We start from the raw sequence: 26,829 nt of genomic DNA, 5'->3' as shown, positions 1-26,829 counted from the left end.
TGTTCCAGGAGAGACACAACAAAACTCCGCTTTGAACGTAAAAGACCCAGGACCATCCTGAAAAATGAAGGCCAGGCTGCTGCCAGAAAATTAATCAACAGGCTGATTGTTGAAATTGATAGACAAAGCGATAGACAAAGGAGACGACATGAAAAACGAGCGATCTGTTGGTTGAAAAGGGTGATTGTTATAGATTATGGGAGAAAATGATGGACTAACTAAAGAATCCCTTGTGGGTTCCCCTTAAGGTTCCCTTTGTCAATTGCAAACACCCACATACACTGAAAGAATCCCTTATTTTTCTATTTATCTCCTTTTGCTATCGCTTTGTCTATCAATTACAACATTCAGCGCTGAGTTACGCTGCGCTTTATCCATTTACAGAGTTCAAAGGATCGGATGTATACATTAATTTTTACTCTCCATCGGTCCAAAATATAATAAATCCCCTCGGACATTTTTTCTCTTTGATTTCTGTTTCCCGTCGAATAGTTGGGTATAGAATTTCTCAATTTAACTCGAGAAAAATTGATCCTCTGAAAAATTTTATTCCTAAAACCAAGGTCTCCTCAACAAAATTAGACTAATTGGGGGAAAATTTTTGGTTTTAGTGTTCAATTTGGCGATCGAACGGAAGATATGATTAATGCCGGATAAACGACCGCAAGGTGGGCTAGAGAGTTTTTAAAGTACCAACTTTACCGTTGGGGAGGGGTAAAATGAAGGGGCGCGGAAGGAACGGCGGTGCGGAAAAATAAAAGGAACGCACTTTCGGGGGCGGGGGTCGTTAAGCGGTTAGCGGGAGCGGGATTGTCATCATTTTGTACCAGTCTATGCGGAGCACAGTAGAAAATCAAGACATAAATTATCTCGGATAGTTTAGCTTGAGAAGCATTTGCGCGCCTGCCAAATTGCGGCGGGCTCACGCGGAGAGTCTCGGGTCTTCTGTTGCCGCGATCGATGATAGGTCAAAATGTCCAAAAAAAATGTCCAAAAGTCAAAATATCCAAACCCTGAATGCCCAAAAATCTATAAAGGCCAAATATCAGTAATGTCCAGCAGACAGATAAGTCCAAAAGTAGGAACTTACTTGGACACACAAGCAGGAAGACACAATAATTTATTATCTTTCTTCATTAAGAGTAGAGCTTGGCGAATTCACGCCTCGCGCCTTCAATTTTGCAGATGCAACACAAACATCCATCAAGTACGAATAGTTGTATCTCCGCGCCGTTATCAACGCGCTTCCTTTGCCTCGCCTAGTTTCCATGTTATATTGGTTCCATTTGTCTTATTCGTAGGGATGCTTCAAGAAATATGTGAGCAATACAGCTGAAGATAGAAGATATGTAATCCGGCTTTGTTTTTTAACTTTTTTTCCCGGATGTAAGCGACACAGCATTGACAGCAAAGAGCAAAGCATTGCGAGTTTACGCCTGATGCTATCGCGCCTTCAATTTTGGAGATGTAACACGATCATCCACCAAACACGAATATCTGTACGTCTATTGAGATATACATTGAGTGTACTTCCTCTGCACAGCAATACGACGGTGAAACTTCCAAATTACGCATGTCGTTTGCGATGTTTCAGAATCTCCGCTACTATTTCATTTTTCAAGGAAGAGCATATCAACATAATTTCTTGAAGTTTCCACTCCGTTGCTTGTTGTGGATGATAATTTCATGGCAGTTTTTAAGAATTGCCTTTGAGTGTTTTTTAAGAAAGAAAATGAGTATGACAATAAGGGGTCTGCTACGTCGCAAATTGTGACACGCAATTTGGAAGTTTCACCGTTCACTGCATGGAAAAAAAAAAAAAAAAACCACATTGGATCTAGAGTCCAGACTCTTAAAAACATCGACAAGTAAAAGTACTCTTGATTCAATCAGAATCTAGCTTAAATCAAGAACCAAGCCCCTTAATTTAAGCGGATTTCGTTTTGATTCAAGCAAAAATACGATTGAATCAAGAGTCTTTTTTCTTGTCAATGTTTTCTACTAACTTGGATCTAGGGCTCTAGATCCATTTTTTTTTTTTTTTTTTTTTTTTTTTTTTTTTTTTTTTTTTTTTTTTTTTTTTTCCACCGTTGGATAGTTATAAATTCCAGGGTTTTAGACTCGTATTGTTAATAAATCTTCCCTCGAAAGAATGTGTGTTATTTAACTGCGCCCAACAGGCAACAATGGACATTGTGCGCCACGGAGGCCCGTTCGAAAACTTTCGTCGGAGAAATTTTTCCGCCGATCTGCGGTCATTAATTCGAGTGAGCTGCCACTCTGCTCTCGCAGTGGCGTGGCTTGAATGATCGATTATCGATATTTTCCCATTTGAAGCTATGGCAAAGAATCGATTTCGGTGTTCGTTGTGAATACCACGTCTATCGATCCTTTTCCATAGGTTTAAACGGAAGATCAATCGATATTTCGCGGAGCATGCCGCGCCACTTCTCCCTTCGTATCAAATCCCTCCGCGGATTCGATACTGTATTTTATCGGTTTCTTTATGAGCCCGTCCTCTTTATTCCGTGTTTATCTGCCGCTTAATCTGCCATTGTCTTGTCGTTCGCCGCTTCCACTCACTTTATAGTCTCCGAATTCGAAACCCGAACGAAGGGCTGTTACTTCGAGAGCCTCCGGGGGAGCTTTTCCAGTTTGTGGCTGGTCGTCGAGGGATGAACCCAGACTTTCGTTGAACGGATTTGGAGTCTCTTGGTGCTGAATTTTTTGGGGGTGAAGAATGGACAAACTAGACGGGGTAAGAAACTAAAATCCGTAGCTCTGGTAAAAACGACCCTTAAAAAGCAATATTAAACAATGATTTGAAACACTTCCATAATTAAGTTTAAGAGAGCCTTCTCTGCGTCTTTCTGAATTCTTTACGCATTGTAAAATTTGTGTATAAAAGTCATTTAAGTGAAGAGCCTTGAATTCTTTAAGAATTTTTCATAGTTAAATTTAAAAATAAATAAAGTTAAAAAACAGCATGCAGTAAATCTTGGAAGATTTTTTGATACTTGTGTCCTAAAATTGAACCTTTTGTAAATTTTTCCGAATAAAATACCCAAAAAGGTTATCTCAAACATACATTTAAACAGAATTTACATTGATTTTGTACTTTTCAAATTTGAGTTTTTTATTATAAAGTTTTTTCCGTTATCGTTGTTACCAGGAAATGATGTTTTTTCATCAACATTTTATCTGCGAAAACACTTCGACCGCATTTCAAATTTTTATTCATAAGTCGGATATTAGCGCTTCCTGTCCTTGCATTTTCTCTCAATTTATTGCTTCAGAGCAGAAGTTTAGTTTAAGGAAACCCTAATCATTTTCCGGAGGCATGAATTTATTTACAATGGTCGATTTATAGCAATACGTATGTAACGTTGGTCTGGATTCATTTGCTAAATGCCCCCTCCCTTTAATTTAAATGAATTAACTCTTATATGAATTATGAACGATCATCCTTACCTTGGTCTTAATGTCTGTATTGTGTATTTTCTCCAGTTCCTACGTAAACTTTTGAGAAGGCGTTTTAATGGGATTTTAATTCTTATCTTATTTAGCGGTATATTTAAGAATTAATAATTAGGAATGTAGGAATTGACCACATTTCATAATAATGAGCTACTATTTTGACTCATCTATAAAAGCATCTATGTATCCGCATAAAGAACCCGATGGCACATACGTATTACGTACAGTACACCGAAAAAAAGGTGCTGCAGTAACATCGCAGATGTTAAAAAATGTGCGATAACTCTTGGATATTGTCATTAAAAATCTGGTATTAAAGTATCATCCTAGGATGTTACTTTTACATCCTAGAATGTTACTTTAACACCTGACACACTGTTTTCTTAAAAAATGGCAGTAAAGTGTAAAGTATTAAGTGTTTCAAGAGTATCCAAATACATCGTTGCCGTATTGTTTCATTATTGAAAAATTCTTTGATGCACATCAAACATCGAGTTAAACTTTACGTTCTATATTCATACAGTATTTGAAAGGAGTTATCAAGTAAACTTGCAGATGACCACCAACTCAGCAGATCTGGGCATCTCAAAGTCTCGAGAGCTAAGAAGTGATGATGAAGAAAGGCAAAAAGAGAGGTAGCAGAATAGCGGAGATCTCAGTGACGCATGACGTGACACCCGCTAAAGTCTACGAGTCTTCGTGGAGCCCGTGCAACGCAAATCGTATTGCTCACAAATGAAGGCGTTTTAAGAAGTTTTCATGTTGTGTTTCATCGTGTTCATTTAAATATATGAACTGCATGGATATTTGACCAAACCAAAAGCGGCTCCACTAGAGACCACGTTCCACCATGGGCAAAATAAATTTTGCACAGTTTAAAAATTCTTGCCGATGAGATTTTATCTTTTATACAGAGAATAATGCGGTAAAATCAGACGGAAAAGCCTTGAAGGTGAAAAATCAAATTTTTCCGAGCATTTAAAAATGTAGGGGTTTGGAGTAAAAAAATATCAATTTTCAGTTTCCAAGGATATACAAGGTTTCATTACATTTCATAGCATTTCCTCAAAATGTCTTGACAAAACATTTGCATTCTTAATAATTTTATTTGCTTTTTAAATATATTTTTGCTGTAACTGGCACTTGCAACCTTCATTTCCGTTTTTTTTTATTTATTTTTTTTCAAATTTGCAATTTATGTTTCTATACCTTTGAGTTTTTCTCAACAGGTCAATTCTCGGAATTGTTTCATGTTCCTTACGTGCCAAAAGACGCATAATCATTTCCTCTAATCTATAGTATAACTGAGGTTAACCCAACAGTCAACGAACATAATTAACTCGTATCATACTCTATTTCTTTTTCAAGAGCTTTTTTGCCAGACTCCATCAGTCCATCACATTTAAATTTACTATTTCTAAGCACTTGCGAGGATATCTTTTCAATATGAATGGAGACACGCGTATAAATGAAAACATACTAGGATCAGTTCTCAATATATTTTCAAACTTTTTGTGCAGATCACGGTATATGGTCATGGTACGATGCTGTGTTATATACTTTTTTCTCGCCAGAGGATAAACATTGGTAACTATTCCCATTACCACTTACATGTAACACGCACATTGAATTTGTAAAAATGTCAGTAGCCACGATTATTTTCCAAGAGGAACAAAGCAAAATTTTATCCCAATAGGCAACTCTTGTGCTGAACATCTGAATTCTAGTCCCTCATTTCACTCAAGGGCTTAGACTTCAGCTCAGCTATAATGGTATCCAAATATATTGAAATACTTTAGACCTACATGTATAATTGCATTTTTAGAAGAGTGGTTCAAAACAAGAACGATGAGAATAACTCTTAAAATTAAAAGTGTAGGAGTGCAATATCGCCGCCAAAACTAAAGTACATGCATGTAAGTCAAACTTTTGTGCACAGAAATGAAATGAATTAGAGTCCATAAAACAGGCCAATTAAAACCAACCGAAAAAGGCCGAGATAATGATTAAAATTCATTGCTTGGCGAAATACTCCTAACATCACAATGAATTGCGGTTGACAGGTTTACGAAGCATAATTATTTTGTTTTAACTCACCCACTTAAATAGCCGGCGTACACAACCTTACTGTTTCCTTAGCAACCATCGGTTTTTCAACTACGCATAGCCGCACTGAGGCTTCAGAAGAGCCGTTGTCACACTACTAATACGAGTGCATACGTAGTGTACTGTACAACCTTTTCGCACTTTAACTCGCCTGGGGCGGTTACACGCCAGAATAATTCATTTCTAAGGTGACGGAAAAGTGCCTTACATTTTTGTATCCTATTCTGAAACGTATTTAAGAAGTTCCACTGAAGAAGAACAAAGTCAGAGTAGTTATCAATGTAACTACTAAAGAATAACTAAATTAACTAACATCATACATTTCAGTTTTAACTTTGAACTTTTTCTTCCTCTCAATTAGCGTTTTGTTTGAGTTTGAAGTTACCCATGTTCATAGAAAAATTACTTCTTCTCAAGTATAAATGAATTTTAGAAGTATAACTATACAAAATTAATTTTTTTTTCTTTTTTTTTTCAAAAAACCGATAACACAAAAAATATCTATTTGTGGAATTTTTGTATTTTTCAACGGAAATTAAAGGAGTCAATTATTTTTCTTGAATGGGTTCAAAAAACATATTTGGATCACATTTATTTTAGTAGAATGACAAAAAATTGGAGATTTTGAGACATTGCAATTTATGGACAAATTTTTTGACTTTACCCATTGATTGTTTCCATATGAATTAAACGACGCCTGTCTTGTCAACGTTTGAAAATAACACTTCAAAGAAGAGGAGAAAAAACATATATTTCTTCCAGTGGTCGATGAGGTAAAATGTTTTTAGGTTAAGTGACGGTAATGAAACACACGTGTGAAGAGATGGAATAAATTACGGGAGAAAGCAAAGACAGCGAATAAAAATCGTAAGCCTTCCGCCACGGAGAAAAAAAAGAACACACCCAATCACCTTCTTGTCATTATATGCATTCGGCAAGGAAAAAACTTCTTATAAAGTAGCAGCACATCATTGCCACATTGCACGTGTTCAAAGTCCTGGGGCCCAGCTCAATTTGTACTCGAGCAAAAGTGACCCCGCTCACTTCGAAACCCTCTATTACTTTAAAAGGCTGAAAGTTAAATTGTTTACTCACTTGCACGTTTTTTTAATTATTTTTCCGCAGACGCGTTTCGGTCAGTACGGACCATTTTCGATGCTCGATCGCGACTGATGACTTTGATCATTCGCGACTTTGATCGGTCACGATCGAGCATCGAAAATGGTCTGTACTGACCGAAACGCGTCTGCGGAAAAATAATTAAAAAAACGTGCAAGTGAGTAAACAATTTAACAAGGTGGAGAAATGGTGCTGGGTCCACACCATTTCATGGGGAAAACAAAGCCAAAAAGTTCCAAAAATTAAAATTAGAGTCAAAAATAATTTTTTAAACTCTAATGCGCACCAGTACGAAGCTGAGGAGGGAGAGTGTTCAGCTCAGGCAGTTTGCAATGGAATTGCGACTCCTACTTAATAGTAGGAGTCGCATCGAGAGTTTAAACAATTAACACGTTAAACAATTCACGTTAAAACAGTCACGCTAAACAATTTAACTTTTAACCTTTTAAATCATTTTCTTGTGCGGTGAAGCTCCCCCGAAAGTACCTCTATTCCTGTTCGCGCAAAACCCCTCATAATAATGGGTCCTAATTATGGGTCCATTCGCGTAAAAGGGTTGCGCCCAAAATGAAGAACCTCAGCAGACTGTGAATTCGCAAAAAAAGAAGGAGAAGAAGAAAAATAAATTAATCAGATTCAGCTGATCGCGAGATTCACCATACCAGGCCAAGCCCTTTTAAAAGCTTATGTAGGTATGTAACAGTGGCGTGGCGTGCTTTGCGATACATCGATTGATCTGCCATTTAAACCTATGGAAAAGGATCGATAAACAGGGTGTTCGTAGCGAACACCTTAATAATCGATTCTTTCTCATAGCCACAAATGAGGAAATATCGATAATCGATCATTCACGCCACGCCACTGGTATGTAAGGCTGCGTTGCCGAGTTCAAACAAAACTGCTTGTCTCAAATTTCACGGTATAGAAAATGTCGTCTTTTTTTCTGTCGTTTAATGGCTTTGTGTCAAGCACCTGAGATGTCCTCTTGCAGGAACATAGAATAAAAAAGAGTAATCCCCCCCTTCCCCTCCTTCCTCAATGGCCGTCCTTACTTCGAACTTACTAAACCAATTAACGTCGTTTGATGAATTATCTGAATCAGCTGCGACTCTAACTAGATGTAAAACTGAATGTCGTTCAATGGGATGAAAATTAACCGATCAATCTTTATTTCGATGGATCGTATTCGATAGTGATTCGATGTATCGTTTGGTTCAAAACAATAGAACATAACCTCAAATCATAATTTTAAGATATTTGTCAGAAAAGCTGAGAATGAGAAATTTCGTAGCAATTTCACTACTCTTGGCCAATTAGTACTCATAGGGATCAAAAATCTAATACAAAAAACCCTTTCCGTCAGATTTCTCAATTGACTTTTGAAGTTATGTTTATGTTATGAACCAATCGATATCGATACAATATCACCCGTTTGATGTATCGAATACGGTCTATCTCCTAAAATCGATTATTTTATAATTTAACTCGGTTTGCGACGTTGCAGAATTTTTGTCATTTTTTATTTTTTACACGGAAAACTACTCAACGGCAATTATTTAAAACTGCCGTGATTTTCCTTCTCAGTGCGAAGACAATTCTGCACAAACTGCAAGGAATGATGACAATTTGTTCTCCCTTAAAAAAAGAACATAGAGGCGGAGATTATCAGATACCGCAATCGAGATATGTGATTGCGGACTTACGACGTCGATTTAATTAATTCTTAACGAAGAGAAGGACCCATGTCTACCCTTCACTCTTCATTGTTCACGAGACATCTTTCTTTTCACAATTCTAGTGATGATAATATCTTCTCATAAATAAATAAAAAAACACATGGTTTACAAACATGAATGAAAGATAACAACGCCTCACAGCTAGTGTTTAGATCATTGTATGCCGATGTTGTCATTTGAAGGAAGAATAATCAAAATAATATCAAATTGGATACGAATTTATCAATCCTGCGGATTACTATTTTTTAACAGCGACAACGAAGTTTACACACTCACACACGAGCTCTGCATGAATGTATAAACTTAATATCAGAGGTGGAGTTCATCTCTTTACTGATGTAGCAAAAAAGAAGAGAAAAAACAGGAACACTTGCTACGACCTTGAATATACGCCTCAAACTTACAAGTCCCATGCGTTGTCTTTTTAAATCGCAGAATAAAATATGGGAGGGGGAGAGACAGAGGAAAATGGTTTGGGAAAATTATTTGAATAAGGCAGTAGAATGACTCTTAAGACTTCGTGAGGCGGTGCAGGATTGAGGTTATGAAAATTGGTCTGAAGTTGTTTATTGTTTGTGTGGTGTGGTGTATCAGTGTAATTATCTGCTTTGAACCAATATTATAAAGAATTACTGATTAATTTTGAAGTTTGCATTTATTGAATTGAATCACTCGTTCATACCTTTCGCCGCGAATGATGCATACAGTGCCGCAAAAAGTATATATTTTGGGTGATAGAATTCGCGACGATGAAAAGTAATACAATAGCTACGTAATTGAGTATTCTCGAAGTGACATTTATTAATTTTTGGAAGAAAGATCTCACGTCTGCAACTGACAAGTTTTTGATGTGAATAGCGTCCGTCATTTTCAAACACAACACGGCGAACGTTTGAACTGTTCTTGTTTTTTTTTTTTTTTTTTTAAATGTAAATACATACGAGTTTTTTGACCCGAGTATAGGAAATTCGGAAGCTTTGTTCTTTTGAAATATCATGAATTAACCATTGAATATCAGTTCAATGAGTGGCTAAACAGGTATACTTTTTTTAAGCCGTCAACATGATTTGTTTTCTTTTGTGTATCGCCGCGTTCTGCTGCATCCTGTTCAGAATCAACCAGAAATCGCACATATGGCTCAGAAAAATGCGTTATGTGGAAAATTTTCCCGGTCCCCCACTTAAAAACAGATTAATAGGACATTTGAAGGAGGCTATGGTCTCTCCAGCAGGTGAGTTCTTCATCGTTTTACCACATTGACGACACACACAGAATTAGAGGCTTCGTAAAGCCGATATGGTTTTCTAACGGTAACTTTTCTCGAGATTTGACAACACTGGATTTAAGGGGCTTGGAGGACAAGGCCCATACGTGTAGCTTTTGCTATTGCGAGAAATACGTTTTTTAAGTTTCAAAATTACATGGATCCTTATGGCGGAAAAAAGTTCAAACAGACTTTTTAATGCTTAAAAATTGGAACTTGAGAGCGGATTCTTCTCAGAATATCCATTTAGACTAGTTTTATTTGAAATAGTTAATAGCTCATTTTTTTTCAAAAACTGCACTTAAACGCCTTATCCTCAAAGCCCCTCACCTGTCCGTTTAAATACACATACGTAAATAGCAGGTGAAAATAGGGCCTAAATTCTTTTGGCAGAGTTGCGGCCGGTTGTAAGTTACGGCCAATTGTAACTTTCAGTCGATTGTAAGTTGCGGTCGATTGTAAGTTGCGGCCGATTGTAAGTTGCAGCCGATTGTAAGTTGCGGTCGATTGTAAGTTACAGTCGATTGTAAGTTGCAGTCGGGATGTTGGTTTTATTATTAAATCGCTGATCAACGGTTTGAGTTGTTGAGAAACCGAGGATGGCTCAACTCGTATCCAGCTCGAGTTTAGAATGTAATCTCTCCGATTCAAAGTCGAATTTAGATTTTATTTTAGATTTCGGTCGACCCGTAGCCAAAATAATCCGAGGCCAGGTAACAACCAACAGGTGAGGCAGGCCGAGGTTTGCCTAAAATAGATTTTTTTACATTAAGTCAAATGTATAATAGCTGGTTTTGCCAATTTATACGAGAACTGCCCCTGTTTTTCGATCAAAAGAGGCTGCATTGTCAAATGCACTTTTTAGAGAGCTTGAATAAAGGCATGGATTTAAATTAAAGTGTCTTAAAATTTCTACATGCTCCTTATTAAAATTTTGAAAGAAAACGAAGCTTTGGAAACAAATTAGAAAGTTATAGCCTGACCACGGTTATTACACCACGGTCTGACCACGGCCTGACCACGGTTTATTTACAAAATGAGTGGATGCATTTTGGATACATATTCCATCTTCAGCACTCCACGTGATCAGCGTCCACTCATCTCGGAAATAAACAATTAACCAAAAAGCTGTGGTCTAGCTATAACTTTAATGAAGAAAAAAACACTAAGAAGTGGCCTGAACTGTATGTAACAAGGTGGAGAAAGGCTATAACTTTATTTTGTTTCCAATATTGAAAAATCACGCAATATGCGGCTCAACTCATAAGATTAACCAACTTTGCGGCTTGAGCAAGTGTCCACAATGCAGATGAACCACAGAATTCATGCTGAAATAAAACATCATCAATGATTTTCACAGAGACGAGAGGATTTATTTGATGATTATCTCGGCAATATTGCCGGATTGTGAAGTGGTTTGCCAGTTTTTGTACTTGGAAATAACTTACTTATTCCAACACGTAAATTTCAGATAAATGAACAAAAACGGACCGTATTACAACTCTGCAGCACTGTTGGGAGGATGGTGAGGTAGTTCTTTCTGTCTCATGAAAATTATTCATGATGTTTTATTTTTACTGGGGACCGATGTTTTTAAAAAAGTACGTTGCATCTGGTCTCCCGTTTACAAAATGGAAAAGCACGATAAATTTGCAATATCGCAATCCAAAATCGTGTCATAGAATACAATATCGTAATTTTTAAAAAAAAAAAACAAATGCTTCAGGATTTTCATTTCGTATGATGTATGACATCAATTAGAGTTTATCATTTTAAAGTTTTATGAAACGTTTGCGATGGACGCACTTCCTAGGCATTTTCAAAATCCCACTGAGGAAATTGAGGAGAAATTTTGTTTTCTACATAAATGGCTGAAAGTGCAAGGGAACCCCCCCCCCCCCTCCCTAGTTTACTACAAGTATTTAAATTTATAATTTTAATGTTTTGCGAAATTGTAACATCGGTCTCAACAGCTGATCGTGCACGTTTAAGATGAGAAAAGAACGTTGCTGAATTGGAGGCTTGGACGCCCGAAAAATGTACCCCATTCCAGAGATTGTTTTTTCGCAGCATTTAGTGTTAATTCATGACTTTTAACTTGCAGACTTACCAACGGAATCCTACAGGCATTATAAGGAATATGGGGGTATATACCGATTCTGGCTTTTGGGGTACGCCATTATATTCATCGGAGAGGGCAAATACGCTGAGGTATGTCAGTATTATTCACAATTTTGACAATTTTGCTGTAAATTAATTCTCCAAAAAATACGTGCACCTTTATTTGTTACCTTAAAAGTGACGTCAAACACTAGCATACAGTCATAGAGTAGAGTACACCAGAGTCTGTATGCACAAAAGCGCCGGTGAGGGCACATTTTTCCTCAAGATATTTAGATATTTAGGATATTTAGGTATTTTACATAAAAACCGTATGCGTACGTTTTTGAAGATATAACAAGGCAGATGTAGGATGTATCTGTAAAGGAAGTTTTAAGTAATACAGCGTTGATTCTTGCCACATAAAGCTGAAAAATTAGCAAATATATACTTTTGATGATACTGGCAGGAAAATAAAAAGATGCCGAATAAAAAATAGCCCGGTTCTCGTAAATTTATAAGGTTACTTTACATCGTCTATCCCATTGAATCCTTCTCCTAATTGGTTCATGTTTTTTCTACGCCCTTACCCAACTTGAGGCCTTAGTTTTCCTTTTCACCGTGCAAACCTAATTTTTTCAGATCTTCTTTACATCCAAAACCACTGAAATCAAACCGGATCCCTACCGGTTGCTTCATGTTTGGCTTGGTCTTGGATTGTTGACCAGTAGAGGTCAGTAATATTCGTCCATATTTTTTATTAAGTAGCATCGCGTCCAAGATATTGGACTCCATGCTCATCCTTGATATACTTGCCTGCTCATCTCGTCCAAGATCTCAAGTGCCTCCAGTGGCTGGGTTAGCAATCAGTCAGGGAGCGCAGTTTCCTAATATTATAAGTAAATGATTAAAATCCGGCCGCCCACCCGCGGAACAAAAGCAAGTTATTAAGGAGAGGAATTTTCGTCCGCTCGTTAAAATAAATTGGCACGCAACAGTTTCACAAAAAAAAGAGGCGAGAGCGGTAACCATACTTTTGTGCCAATAGACTGGAGGAAATTGCATAAAATCCAACAGCCATGGGCCCTGTACATGGCAAATAACAATCTTGAACAGCTTTCTCTCACACCTGCAGTTCAAGAACTGCAATTATTAACAGAATGTCCATATCTACAGTATTTTTCCGTAAAAAGTGTTCCCTGTAAATTCTTGTTTTTTGAAAAAGTATACTCTTCATGAGTTTTTCATATCTTATTCCTACTTTAACCCTCTTATCTATTTTTGCTAAGATGCTCACGTTATTCTGTCTCTCTCTCTCCCTACAGGACAGCTTTGGCAGAAACGTAGGAAACTCTTAACTCCTGCTTTTCATTTCTCAAATCTGACAAAATTTTGCGACGTCTTTGTCAAAAACACTCGGACGATGGTCCAACAGTTACATCAAACACCGGATGGAAGTCTTGTTGACGTAACTACACTGATGAAACTAGTTGCTTTGGATAATATTTGCGGTGAGTCCAGTAAACTTAATAAGAGCTCATTAGCCCAATACGTAAGAAGATTGAGAGGACATTGTTTTAAATGTGCAGATCCCAACTTTAGAATAATTAGAATAGATTGTGTACCTAAAGGATATGGTTTTGTCTCCACGGGACGTTCCATAGGATTTGTCCCACGGAAAAATCTCACTTGTGAAGTTGTGAAGAAAAATATTGAGTTGGTCAATACTAATCATAGTGCTAAGTAAGAGTCAATATAGAGTCCCAGAAACGACGTAAAAAAAAGAAGAAGAAATTTTGTTGTGTTATTTAACGGGAAAAAAGCTCAGAAGTTTCATTCCTGTGATTCGAACATGGGAAAAATCCCGTGAAACATCTCGTGGAGACAAGGCGTAAGTGATGAATCAATTTTAGAGAAATTCATTACCAAGCCAACTGGCTTAATTAAACTTCGATCAATTGTAATACGTCAAAATTCTTCACCTTTGTCAACTATTTCAACTCCTATATCTAATTGCGTACCTACATAAATGGAGGAACTTTTAAATCGCTTATGCGTTTCCCAACTTTGCTTAACATGCGGTTCAATAATATCAAAAAATCTCACGCAAATTTGGATAACTTCCGCAATAAAATAACAAGTTTATAATTTTATCGAAAAAGCTATCCTTTCATCCAACTATCGATCATACGATCTCTTGGAAATCTAGTAAAAACAAGTGCAATACTTACCTGCAAATTTACTCTTCGGTCCGACCGGGCAAATACGTTATTTAATCTCCTATTCTCTTTTTTTAGAAACTGCAATGGGGATTGAAATCAACGCCTTGAAAAATCCAAATCACAACTATATTCGGGCAGTAGAAGAGTAAGTTTTTCCAAATTTGTATCTTTGAGCCATTCAGCCCTCCTTCTCCTCATTTTCCTCCACCTCCTCCTTCTCCTCCTCTCATCCTCTCTCCTTCAGTATTTTCATGAGAATAAATATCTTTTTCACTTTAATCTTAGTCAAATTACTCTAAAAAAATTAAAGAAAATTTATTTTGAAGTCCTGAAAAGTGAATATTTGTGGGAGGCTAATTAATAAATCACCCGATCTTATGATGATACTTTTTCCAATCCTTAATTATAGAATTTCCATCGAAGCGTACCCTCTCATTATAGTTCAAATCAATTTAGAATGATTCCGGCTATTGATAACAGTATTTTCCCTTATTCCATATTTTAGCTGCACGCACATGACAATGGAGAGATTCACCAAGCCCTGGCGCTGGAATGATTTCCAATTCTTCATCATGCCGTACGGTAGAAAATACTGGAAAGATTTGCATACGATTTTTGAGCTTACAGATAAGGTAATATGTCCAATTTTCCGTATAAGATGATGCACTTTTTATCTTTGCATGTCGCTCCACATATTTTTACGTATGGTGTGTAAATGAAGTTAATACTCGATTTGCGAAATCGCAAGCAAATTTATTCCCTGACTTTATGCCGCCATTAGCTCTCATAAGAAAAATGCTGATCCCTCAGGGTTTCCAGTTTCACTACCATAATTTTTGCAGAGGCACCTGAAATAATTTTTTTTCTTATATATGTATATTTTTATTTGTAGAGCAACTATTCATGCGTAACAGATGTCTTCGGAGTATTGATGAAGAATCTCTGCCATTTTAAATCCTCCGTAAAGCCTGCCGCACAATGAATCTTACCCTTAAAAAAGGTTGGACATGAAATTTTCGACTGGGGCTCCAAATATTGATGTTCATTTGTACGGGTTGTTAATTTTATGGAGTGCTCCTCGAAGAAAATTTTACGAGAAAATCAATGTAACCACTTTTGAAACTTCTACGTTCCGAATTAACATCGATTATGAGTTTTTAAGGTTTCTACAATTTGTCCGAACCTTCTCGTTGATTTGCTCCACTGAGCGCCACTGGCGAGGCGGTTAGTGTCTGAAGTCAAAACGCCTTCAAGGCCGGGCGTATGCAACACGGACATCCAATGAGCCCGAATAGTTGCATACAGGCGATATGATAAAATTAATTTAGTATCCATCGCACGCGACATTCTTTGAAGCTTTGAGCCATTTTTTCTTTTACACATTATCTCATCCAAGCGTTGCCTTTTGTCCGGATGAGTTAAACTTTTACTGAATTTTCTTGCGATATTGAAAATTTTTCGAGAAATGCATTCTTTAAATGTATTGTAAAGTTGCCGCCCGTCGGATTTGAAACAAATTCGGTATATCTGAGCATGACATGTGGAATTTCCTCTGACTTACTTTAATTAGTCGTCCTTTTGTTTGGATTTTTTGTTGTTGATTTTTTTCCCTATGGAAAAACAAATTTTATCGTTTTAGTGCGAGATATTCAAAGAAAATCCTGATAAATCGCATGGAACACGGACCATAAACGATTACCATTTACCTTTAGTAAAAATGAAACGTGTGACAGGAAATCTGTAACAACACAAACCTTAATACACGTATACAACTTCCAAGGTGCAATGAGGAAACTACAAAAAGTCGGGTAAATATGTTAGTTAAAATTATATTATGTTCCAATTTTTCCGTCCAGAAATATGGACTACGTCTTGCAACTATTTATGAAGTGTTTGTATTCGTTAATCTCAGAATTGAATTGAACCCACCTGTTACAGGCCATTAATAACAGAAAAATAGGAAGAGCAGAAAGAATACAAAATTCCTCTCAGCACCTCGACGAGGCCGAAGGTATGTAAACTAGTGATCCTCTCATCCATTGCCTAATGCACTGAAAATAGCAAAATGGAACAAAACAAAAATTTTACGGGAAACGTAAATTTTGACCCCCCAAAAAACTACCGATTGGAACGAATTAAGTTAAACCAATGTTTTACTTGAAAAAATCAATACCACGGCCAAGATCGACACGTAAACAAGTATTTCTGGTACAGGTATTCGAACTGATTCCAATACCTCTAACCGAGTGTAATAAACCGAGTGTAACAAATCTACGGTACTATGGTAAAACGTTGTAGGTATACATTCGATTGATGCCACATTTTTTCCGGCGAAATATTTATTTTTGAGGGAAATTATGATTATATTTTCTTGCTGAGTCTCAGACACTTTAGACTGAGTTGTGATAAAAATTCTCTAGACAGCCGGAAAAAAATGCCTTGAAAAATCGAATGGAAAAATTGAAATTGAAGTTGCATGAAAGTATAGTTCTAACCCATTCTCTAGGCGTCTCTTCTCCAGTAAGCTGAGCGTTTTGTCCGTCATAACATTCTTTGACTCGACTTGAAGTCGAAAACACTTTTTTCTGTATTTAAATCCATATGAAACATCGATTTTAGATTAGGCAGGCGGTCTCACCAAGAATCGATTCTTTTGCATACATTTAAATGGAGGAAAACAGTGTTGTCAACTTTCAAGAATCGCCACTTCTTCTCGATACGTCATAATTTTTCCTCAGCTCCCAGAATTTCACGGATAATTAGAGGATTCTTCAAAAAGGTCAATTTGAATTGTATTATTTTTATTTCGGCGATCACCTGATTGGTATCAATATTGTTTCAGAACCTAAAAAAATGGCTTTCCTTGATCTTCTACTTGCATCGTGCGAGGACAGTTCCGTTACTTTATCGGATGAAGATCTGAGAGATGAGGTCAACACTTTCATGTTTGAGGTGAGTTTGTGAGCCTCAGCGGTTTGAGTTGAGATCCAGATCAATTATGAGTGGCGATAACCACATCCGGGTAAGTCACCTACCCTCCAACAATTGGACGTATTTCTATCAAACAGAACTATGTGTAGATGAAAAGATGGGGTGTGCTCGTTAGTGGTCGGGCTATAAGAATGAATGGGAAATATAAAGCGCCAGTGACGTCAGCGGCAACGATGAGAGAAACGACGATCGGGGCGGGGTTAACTCATGAGTCCTGTCCACAAGGACGAGATACATGCCCACGGCTCATAGGTGCCGCACTTATTTGGCTCACATTTCCGTTTGCTGAATTGGAGAAGCGGGATTTCACGTCCTGTCAAACGGAACTATGTGCACAGTGTATGAGCTGTGGGCATGTATCTAGAGCCTTGTGGACAGGGCTCATGAGTTAAAGACCGCCCCGATCGTCGTTTCTCTCGTCGTTGCCGCTGACGTCACTGGTGCTTCATATGTCCCATTCATTCTTATGGCCCAACCACAAACGAGCACACCCCATCTTTCCACTTGCACTTGCAGTTCCATTTAGCATAAATACGTCCAATTGGCAACACGGCACAGCTCGGTTGAGGCACCGATGCTATAACTACACGTACTTGGCTTATTTGGGTTTTTACTTGCGGTTTAAATTATGATGGGTACTTTTTCCTGGCGATCAGTCACTTCAACCGGTTCCGCTGGGGCCGTTAGGTTGAGTGGCTGTTCGTCCATGAATGCCAAATCTGGATGCCAACACCTGTGGCATGGAGGATTAGAGGAACTTGTAAATTTTACATTTGTAACCTCTGAGAAGCGGAGGTTCTTTGTTTGACTACATTTTGCGTGATAAGGAATCGCTATCTCTGGCCCATTTATAAAACCATCCATCTGCGTGGAGAGCCTGGTGTTGCGTATGTTGTTTACATCAGCAGTATCCTGTCTGCTAGGATGCCCATCAATCACCTATCCTATATTGACGATGCTAAGGACTTACTATTTTTGACAATGCACTCTCGAGTGTTGCAAAGATTCTAACTCCCGCGATAGCGTTATAAAACCATTTATGCCGTAATTTTCTGTGTATGCTAAACACTACCTTCTGATGAAAAAGTACTTAAGTGATGACCAAAATTGAGACTTTTTTCGATCACCCTGATATGGGGATCGCATGCCGTTCTGACACTAAATATGGCGTCCATCGAATCCACCTTAAGATTTTTCCTTTTCATGTCATAATGAACCCATAGCACAGAAGTTTTCAAAAATGATTGGAATTTACGAAATTTCATTTTATGAAGTTACATATAAAATCTTGCATCTCTGGTTTGAACCGTATACCGAGTATAATTCCTTGGCGCGCACCTTGCGGAGCGCCTTCAACATCGTAGTTATGCTTCAAACGTGACACTCACGCTCCGATGTGTAATTTTCGCATGTTGCGCATGTCGGAGCGTATGTCCAGTTTAGAATTGCCCAAGAATTGAAAGATTTTAAAGCCGCGAAATTCATGTTTAAATCCGCAATTTTTATTTCCATGCCGAACTGAGAAGGGGATTTTCAATTCCATGAAGGCTTGATGGAAATGACTTGGTTTCCGTGTGAGTTGCATGGAAGTGTTATGAGTTCCATGTCGAGCTCACAAGGAAATATTTTCATTTCCATGAAGACTTGATGGAAATGACTTGGTTTCCGTGTGAGTTGCATGGAAACGTTATGATTTCCATGTCGAGCTCACAAGGAAATGTTTTCATTTCCATGACGGCTTGATGGAAATGACTTGGTTTCCATGTGAGTTTCATGGAAACGTTATGATTTCCATGTCGAAGGACATGGAAGTCAGACGATTTCCATGAAATCACATGGAAATCGGGTCATTTCCACGTGAATCCACATGGAACATTTTTAGAGTGAAGGTATGTATAATTTTCCCCGAAATTTTCAGGAACTCTAAATGCAGTTGCGAACAAAATTATCTGAAAAACAGGAAGAAGAATATTCAACAGTTTATCAGGAAATTCATGTTTTATCAAAGGAAATTTGGTTACGCCTGAAGGTTCTTACGGCGTTCTTCTTTAGCACGGCAGTATAGTGATCAAACATGCCCTACACGGCCGTGCTAAGGAAGAATGCCGTATGAACGTTCGAGTTGCCACATTGTCCCGGATAAAGCACGTATTTTCGAGGAAAATTGTCCGTTTATTTCTTCGAAATTTTCAGGAGTCTCGGATAAAATCGTGAACAACATTCTCTAAAAAATTGAAGAAAAATATTCACAATTTTCCCAGTAAATTAGGTTTTTATTGCGGAGCGTTCTTCTTTAACATGCGGCAGTATAGCCGACTGTCATTTTCCGATGTCAAGTGTGAACTGACATTGCAGGAGAAAGGGTCTCTAGTAGAGATTACACCCAAAGCGGGCTGAAAGCTACTAGAAAATTAATGAGACAGTAGCCAGCAATTTTTAAGGTTTTCTCGTGCCTTTCCAGAAGGAGCGTTGCATTATTTTGTATCGTTTTTCGATTCTTGCAGGGGCATGATACGACTGCAGCATCGATGGGCTTCACTTTATTCCTCTTGGGAGTTCATCCTGAGATTCAGGTAGTATGCGCCCGTTCATTATACTTTCAGGGGCGGATCCAGCAATTTGGCAACAACGAATTCCGTCCATTTAAACCTGTGTTAAATAATCGATTCTTGTCGGAGCACCTGGCCCCTCCAAGAATCGATACATTTTCATAGGTTTAAATGGAGAGAAACAGTGTTACCAATTTGCTGGATCCGTCAATGTATACTTTCCAATGATGCTCTATCTGATCAAAATCTGAAAAGCCCTCTGCAAAAAGGGATGAGCATAGAAATCGAATTTTAAACATATCCGTTCAATGAACGTCACTGGTAGATCCAGCAATTTGGTAACACCGGATTTCCTCCATTTATACCAATGGATATGTATCGATTCTTCGAGGGGCCAGGTGCTCCGACATAGAATCGATTATTTAGCATAGGTTTAAATGGAAGAATTCGGTGTTGCCAAATTAATGGATCCACCTCTGGTGAATGTTTCACGAGTCCATAACGGTCTGGGTCCATGGTTTAAGAAAATATCAAACATTTACATCCATCAGAGCTTGTTTACGCAGGCTAATAAAGTATCCACTGCCTGGGCGTTAGATAAAAGGAAAATACTATCAACTTACTTCACGGAAATCTTGGTGCACTGAAATTGGCTTATTAGTTTTGCAGAGACAAATTCTAATCTTTCTTTTGTTCCCTGCAGGAAAAATGTTACCAAGAACTTCGTGAAATTTTTCAAGACTCAGATCGAAGCCCAACTATGGAGGATTTGCAGAAAATGAAATATTTGGAGCAAGTGATCAAAGAAAGTATGCGTATGTTTCCAAGTGTCCCAATCTTAGGGAGGGAAGCTACGGATGACGTAAAATTAGGTAAAATCCCTCGTCAAGCTGCCATTTTTTTTTTAAATAACGCCAACAACATTCACTTTTTTTTAGGTTCAGTAAGAAAACCCCTGCGTAAAGGGCCCTCTGCCAATTCGTGGATTGAGAGAATGAGGTAGGAAATAAGCGAGATGCGATCTGCCGGAGGAGCTCTGGCAGGATCGCTATCAGTGGCGGTTGGGTGTCACAGAGCACATAGAAGTGCTGTAAGAGTGACTCGTTAATAATAGTAAAAAACCCCAACCACATGAACTCACCTTTAAGATATGTATTGAATGTCTTGTTTACTAAGACAAGATAATTGTTCCAGTGAGGCATTCCAAATAATTTGATCTTGTTTCTCAAAAATAATTTTTTCCCGGTATAATTGTAGGCTATGAAATTATATCAACGCAAGAGGATAATGTAGTACGAGTGATTTACCTACTGATCAATTTTTCTCGATTTTCAAGTTCCATGTAGGTCTATACCCACTTTTTTCCAAAGGACTTTAATGAAAGTCAGCTAGGCAAACATATCAAACAAAAAACCACGTAGAATCTTATCGAAATTTGCAAGTGATATAGCGTTTGATATGCATTTATCACTGTTAATAACCCATTGAATGTTACTGTGAATTACACTCATCACTCGTGGAAAGAAAAGAACATTTTATCAGGGCCGGATTAAGGGGGTGGCCACATGGGCCCGGCGCAAATTTTGCAATCTTTTTGAATGTAGGTATCAAAAAAAGAGAGAAAAAAATCGGATTCAGAAAATAAATTACAAACGAGTAATGGCGACAAAATCTCTCATTTCCTGAGAGTAAAAGTATAGTAATTTCTAATTTTGTCGTCTTCCGGTGATACAAGAGACAGCACCTTTAATTTGTCGAATTAAGAGAGAAACCAAACACGCAATTTGACCTAGAACGGCTCGGCGGTCGGCATGAAAAGCATAGCGCCTACAAGACTGCATGAATACTTCACGCATTGCGCCAACAAGGTGCGGTCGGCGCGGTGGTGGAAGTTAAAATTTTTAACCACATTTATGCTTGTTCTTTCATAATTTTTTCGTTCGTTTTTTATAAATGGAAGGCCTTGTCCAAACAGGGATGGGTTTACGGAACTGACCTTTGGTTAGTGTTGACAGGGCTTTCACAAAAAATGTGCCCAACACGAGTAAACGCGTCTCATACACCCCTCCCCCACCGGCACGTTCACTTGATGGTTCTTGTAGATTGTATTCGACAGATCACACAGGTGAGATTATATTGATATCGATTGGTTCAATGTGTAACCACAGCCTCAAAAGTCAATTCAGGAATCTGAGGTAACGGGTCTTATGTGATCGAATTTTTATTCTCTCGAGTACCAAATGGCAATGAAAAGTGAAATTGTTAGGAATTTTCTCATTTTCAGCGTTTCCAAATTAAACCCTAAAATTTTTGTTTGGGGTTATGTTCTATTGTTAACCAAACGATACATACCACTTCATACAATACATACCAACGACATGTCACTGTCGAATACGATCTATTGATGTTTCAGAACAAATGAGAAGGGGGCGGAAAAATCCGGGCGGCCCATGGGCGGCAAGTAGGCGAATCTGGCCCTGGATTTCATTAATTTATTTTAAATTGTGTACTCTCAATTTATTATTTCAAATACCTACATAACCATGAATGAAATTTTAAATGCAACGCTTAAAGTTGACTGAAAATCTCGTGAGAGACATCGACGAACTCCTGGACTCAAATAAACTTAGGGCAGTAATTTTAAAACAATATCTTTTCATCTTCATATAAATCAGCGAAAATTTCCTTTATCTTGTTCCTGTTATTTTGTTCAGGTGACCACATGATTCCGAAGAAATCAGTTATCGTATTGAATGTCTACAACCTGCACCGAGACCCGAAGGTTTTCCCAGATCCAGAAAAGTTTAATCCTGATCGGTTCAGTCCAGAGGAGAGTTTGGGTCGACATCCTTTTGCATACGTTCCTTTCGCTGCAGGTCCGAGGAACTGCATTGGTAAGTGAGTCATTTATACCAATTTCATTCTCAAAAGCCGTGCGTGCAACATCAAACAATAAATCACACGAAAGCTAGTTCGCAATGATTATTGCATTTAATCCACGATTGAAATTCTTTTTTTTAGATGACCATATTTTTCTGAGTTTGCCTGCAGGTTTGATACATACAACTCACGTTAGTCTTATGTGCGACCGCTTACATAGAGGGGGTCCTTAATTGACGAGGAAAAACATCGTTAGAGCTATTTTTGCTGAGTAAAATCTGATTTTTTAACACGACATCGTTTTACTGAAAGATTTCCCCTGTAGCAAACATAGGCTCAAAGCCCCATAGGCCCCTTTTTTCGCGGACTATTATTTTATAGAGCTATCCAAAAAGAGTAGAAGCCTGAAAACTCATGAACCCTAGTTTTTGTCGTTAATATTGCCTAACATGGCTCATGAATATTCAGACTTTCGCATTTTTCACATGATGCATGTTATAATTAAAGTAATATTTTGACATACGTAAAAGGCGAATTCCGAATACCCATAAGCCATGACAGCGGTTTATCATTCATATCATATCTACCAGCGTATAATTTAAGAAAACCGATATCCGCCCCTGCGCCTGCTAAGAAAACCTCTATTTACCGCCAAAAATAGAGGCGACATGCAGGTATATTTTTCCAGGGTTTGAAAACAGGCATCTGGAAGTGCCTTTGAGGACGAAAGAGGGAAAAACGCCGCTGTTGCATCGGAAAAGTTTTCCGCGTGCACTATGCACTTGGTTGTAGGGAAGGATTCTAAGCCCGCTGATCATTTTGCGATCAATTTTAATTAAATAGTAGAGTTCACCTCTAAGCGAGAAAATTGTAGAAATCGTTCCTAAAATTCCATGAGATTGCTGATTATCGGCAATATATCGTCGTTTAAAAGTGTAATGAATCAAATTTGTTGCGGTTTCATCCATCTCCATCTCATAAAAACTTAAGGAATCAGTTCGTTATACATTTTTTCATATTTATCATGTTAACCAGAGTATTTATTTTTTCATTATAGGTATTCACTTCGTCTCAAGAGGGTATGAAAGGATTTTCCAAAATTAACAATTTTCATGAAAATTTTGCGATGAATGATCAAAAAACAGCGAATATTCCAGTTCTGTAGCGTATGAACGTGGGCCGACGCGAGGTTGCACGGCGCATAAGTGGCGAACCTCTACCCGAGCGCGCGACCAAAACCGTCCTCACGCGTTTTCTATTCGTCACACAAAAAAGGTTTTGGTATCGTTTTGAAGGTCAGAAAATCTTCTATCCACCTCAAGAAAATAAAGGGCTCTAATTGCGCCCAGAAACAAAAAATCAATGGCTGTTAAGATGATCGAAATTGAAAAATTCACGTATTTTTTCATAATATGGCAAATTATTTAAAGGTAAATGTAAAAATGCACATTATTTGAACAGGTCTTTATAGTAGCTTTCAAACGAGACCAAAAGTTTGAAAATCGAACGAACGGTTGGAGAGATACAGCGCCTTTTACACGTGTGAAGCGCGCCCGTGGCCATGAACGCGGGGTGGAAATCGCCCGCCGCGGCCGATCGCGCGATACTTAAATGGCTCTCGCGGGCTAACTACTCGTAGCACAAAAATGGTTTTGGTATCAAATTAAACGCGAGATCAAGACCCATCTCTTTTACTGAAGAGAAAATATCAATTTTCCTGCTCAGTTAGAAGTTATTTTGCTTTGAAATTTTAGGAATTTTCAAGGAAAAAATTTTTTGTAACATTTTGGACAAATTGTTGGCCAAATTGACTTTGTTATAATTTATTCATATTCTAGGCCCTTTTAACTCTCCTTTAAAAAAAAGAAAATCAAAATCGGACAATTAGCAACAGAGATATAGCACTTCAAAAAAGCGCTTGGCCGCCATCTTTAACGGCCGCCATCTTGGATCCTGCACGGATTTGAAAGTGGTTCTACGGACAAAAACTTTTATTTTTTCATCTAGTATGACCTCCCGAAGTGGCAATTTCCAATCAAAAAATCGTCGATTTTGATCGTACCCACCGTACTAAATACATTGACAACAAAAGCCAGGGCTCTCGAGTTTACGGGCCTGCGTCTTTTTCGTATGTCTCGATTCAAATATTGGTACATTTCCATCCTTGGCTAAATCCCTTTTGTGCGTGTTTATAAACATGTTCTCTCTTACAAAATAATTATTCTAAGCCGTTTTAATACTGTTTCAGGACAAAAGTTCGCCATGTTGGAAGAAAAAGTGGTACTGTCATATATTCTACGTGATTTTTTGCTGGAGTCAGAGCATGGCATGGATGAACTTCAGCTGAGTTTTGCGATGGTCATCAGATCTCAGAAAAACCTAAATGTTAGATTTACGCGCAGGAAAAAATTTCATGGCTTCGAAAGTTGACATTATATTTAAAAAAAAGAAGAAAAGAATAGTATTACTTGTACATTTTTTGGTGCTTTAAATTTTCCCGAGAGGAGAGTTTCGGAAAATCGTGAAAAATAGATTGTATAAGTGTAAAGTATCAAATATGAAAGAAGAATCATAGGTACACATATATTTTCATTATACCCAGACAAAATGACGTAATTGCATTCAATGTTGGAAAACTTTCACTCACAAATAGGATTTTTATCAAAAATTTAGGATATTTCTAACTGAAATTGTATTGCATTTTTATATTTAATAATCTTGATCAGAATGTTAGATAACTGTAACCAAATAAGTAGCTGTATTTTTTCACAAAATTAGTATTAAAAGACACACAAAAATTGGGTTAAAAATATATTGTATTTTGAATGCACTAAAGCTGTTTCCTTACATAACATAAAAGGACAAAATAACCGGGCAACTAAAAAAAAAAAAAAAACCTCCCATTCGTTTTAGAGGCAATTTTTTTAAAACACTTAAGAACATATTTCTTTGATCAATGGTCCATTGAACAGAGGTTTGAAAATTTCGTCTTTCGTGGAATAGGACCTAATTACAGTTTTGATTAATCATGACCTCAAATTATTATCATTACGAAACGTAATTATGTTCATACATTTTATATTCATTAACACTTTATGATATCGAAATGTTTCCATCAATAAAAGAACTTCCGACGGTAAAGTAGAATGTGACTGCTAACTTTAGACAGAGAGACCGAGTGTGCGTGTGGCAGCGATTCTTACCTTGTACTGAATCACGCACTTGTGGTCATTATCACAAATTGGATAACCTCACTCACCTCTAGAAATCACACGTGCTCTATAATCCTAATTTTCCTCAATTTTTCAGTTTCTTGATATTTCCCAGTTGAATCGAAAAATTGCACTTGTCAGGTTGTTTTTACCTGTTTTTTGAAGACATCGGCCACTTGTGCTGAATATATACTGAAAGACGCGCGCTTGTTTTCAAACGAGAAAATACACGAAATTCTTCATTCATTTTAGCGGCTCTGGTGCTTGCACTAGAGCTGCTATTCCGGACGGTCCCAGCTGGGGAGTATCAATGCAGCATGTTACATTGTAGAGACCGCGCGTTGGTTGATGGGAATCGGCGCCATTTTCGGCTATGTTCCTTGTCATGACTTTATTTTATTGTATACTGTTTTATTGTTAGTCAATGCTATGTTGTGTATTGTATTTTTGGAATCATGGTGATACAGTCAACAATTCAAAACTTGTTTGTGCTTTTATCTCGTGATGGAAAAAATGTACTTTACGTTCAAAATTTGAAAATTTGAATTTTAAAGTTTTCGCGGTTAAGGAAGCTTTAACCACTGGGTTGGAGCTTCCTAGTCATTTACTCGATATCAGCTGATAGCAAACAAAGGTTACCAGGGAAACCGTAAACGTCTAACAACTATCGTGGCCATTGGGGCGATTATTGAAATGATATCGACTTTATGTCGCCGCTTACGACAGGACATAGCCCTATCTTAACTGTGTAATATATCGCAATTCGATATTGTTTTGATTTTTAAAAGGAGCAATTCATTCATACAGTTCCGATTAGTTTTGGCGAACGGGCCCTTAGCCTGCTTAGTACGTATAATCCCAAAACGCAGGAAAATAGATTGTAGGAAAATATTTGCATCGGAAAATCGTAACAATTTTCCCCTAGATGTCTTCCATTCCGAGTACATATTTATTGAAAACGGCGACTTTTTCAACAGTCCTATTTTTATCTACAACATCTAAGTGGCCCTTCATAATCATTTAATTTTGGCCCCTGGCCAGAAAAAGGTTCGGAAATTGCAGTGATTTTGCCGAAAATGCTGAAGTAAGTAAATTTGGGCATTTTTTTTCCTTCTTCAAACTCTGTGGAGAAGCACTTCTCCTCCAGTACATCTATTTTTTTACTTATCTCTC

The 26,829-nt window shown here is 37.7% G+C and overlaps 1 protein-coding gene and 1 long non-coding RNA gene across 2 annotated transcripts; both read left to right on the top strand.

Annotated features, from left to right (window-relative positions):
• Positions 1-2,095: 2,095 nt before the first annotated feature.
• LOC140224791 (uncharacterized) lies at positions 2,096-4,619 on the top strand. The gene is made up of 2 exons (XR_011900036.1): positions 2,096-2,758; positions 4,001-4,619. It is a non-coding gene; the product is annotated as an uncharacterized lncRNA (long non-coding RNA).
• Positions 4,620-8,628: 4,009 nt separating this feature from the next.
• LOC109036972 (cytochrome P450 4C1) lies at positions 8,629-25,900 on the top strand. The gene is made up of 12 exons (XM_019051428.2): positions 8,629-9,669; positions 11,807-11,913; positions 12,445-12,535; positions 13,128-13,313; positions 14,100-14,169; positions 14,530-14,656; positions 15,963-16,035; positions 16,867-16,976; positions 19,520-19,588; positions 20,268-20,436; positions 22,279-22,458; positions 24,693-25,900. The coding sequence occupies exons 1-12, from the start codon at positions 9,501-9,503 to the stop codon at positions 24,872-24,874; spliced, it is 1,533 nt and encodes a 510-aa protein (XP_018906973.2). The 5' UTR covers positions 8,629-9,500; the 3' UTR covers positions 24,875-25,900.
• The last annotated feature ends 929 nt before the right edge of the window (positions 25,901-26,829 follow it).

Source organism: Bemisia tabaci, chromosome 6 (genome assembly GCF_918797505.1).
Source record: "Bemisia tabaci chromosome 6, PGI_BMITA_v3".
NCBI lineage: Eukaryota > Metazoa > Arthropoda > Insecta > Hemiptera > Aleyrodidae > Bemisia > Bemisia tabaci.
Note: the sequence above shows the minus strand (reverse complement) of the source record. Positions and strands in the feature narration are given on the sequence as shown.

Bases quoted from the DNA above. Each gene is read 5' to 3' on its own strand.
- LOC109036972 (XM_019051428.2), top strand. From the start codon at position 9,501: ATGATTTGTTTTCTTTTGTGTATCGCCGCGTTCTGCTGCATCCTGTTC. The intron at 11,914-12,444 runs GTATGTCAGTAT...TAATTTTTTCAG, and splicing joins GAGAGGGCAAATACGCTGAG to ATCTTCTTTACATCCAAAAC. The intron at 14,657-15,962 runs GTAATATGTCCA...CACCTGTTACAG, and splicing joins TTTTTGAGCTTACAGATAAG to GCCATTAATAACAGAAAAAT.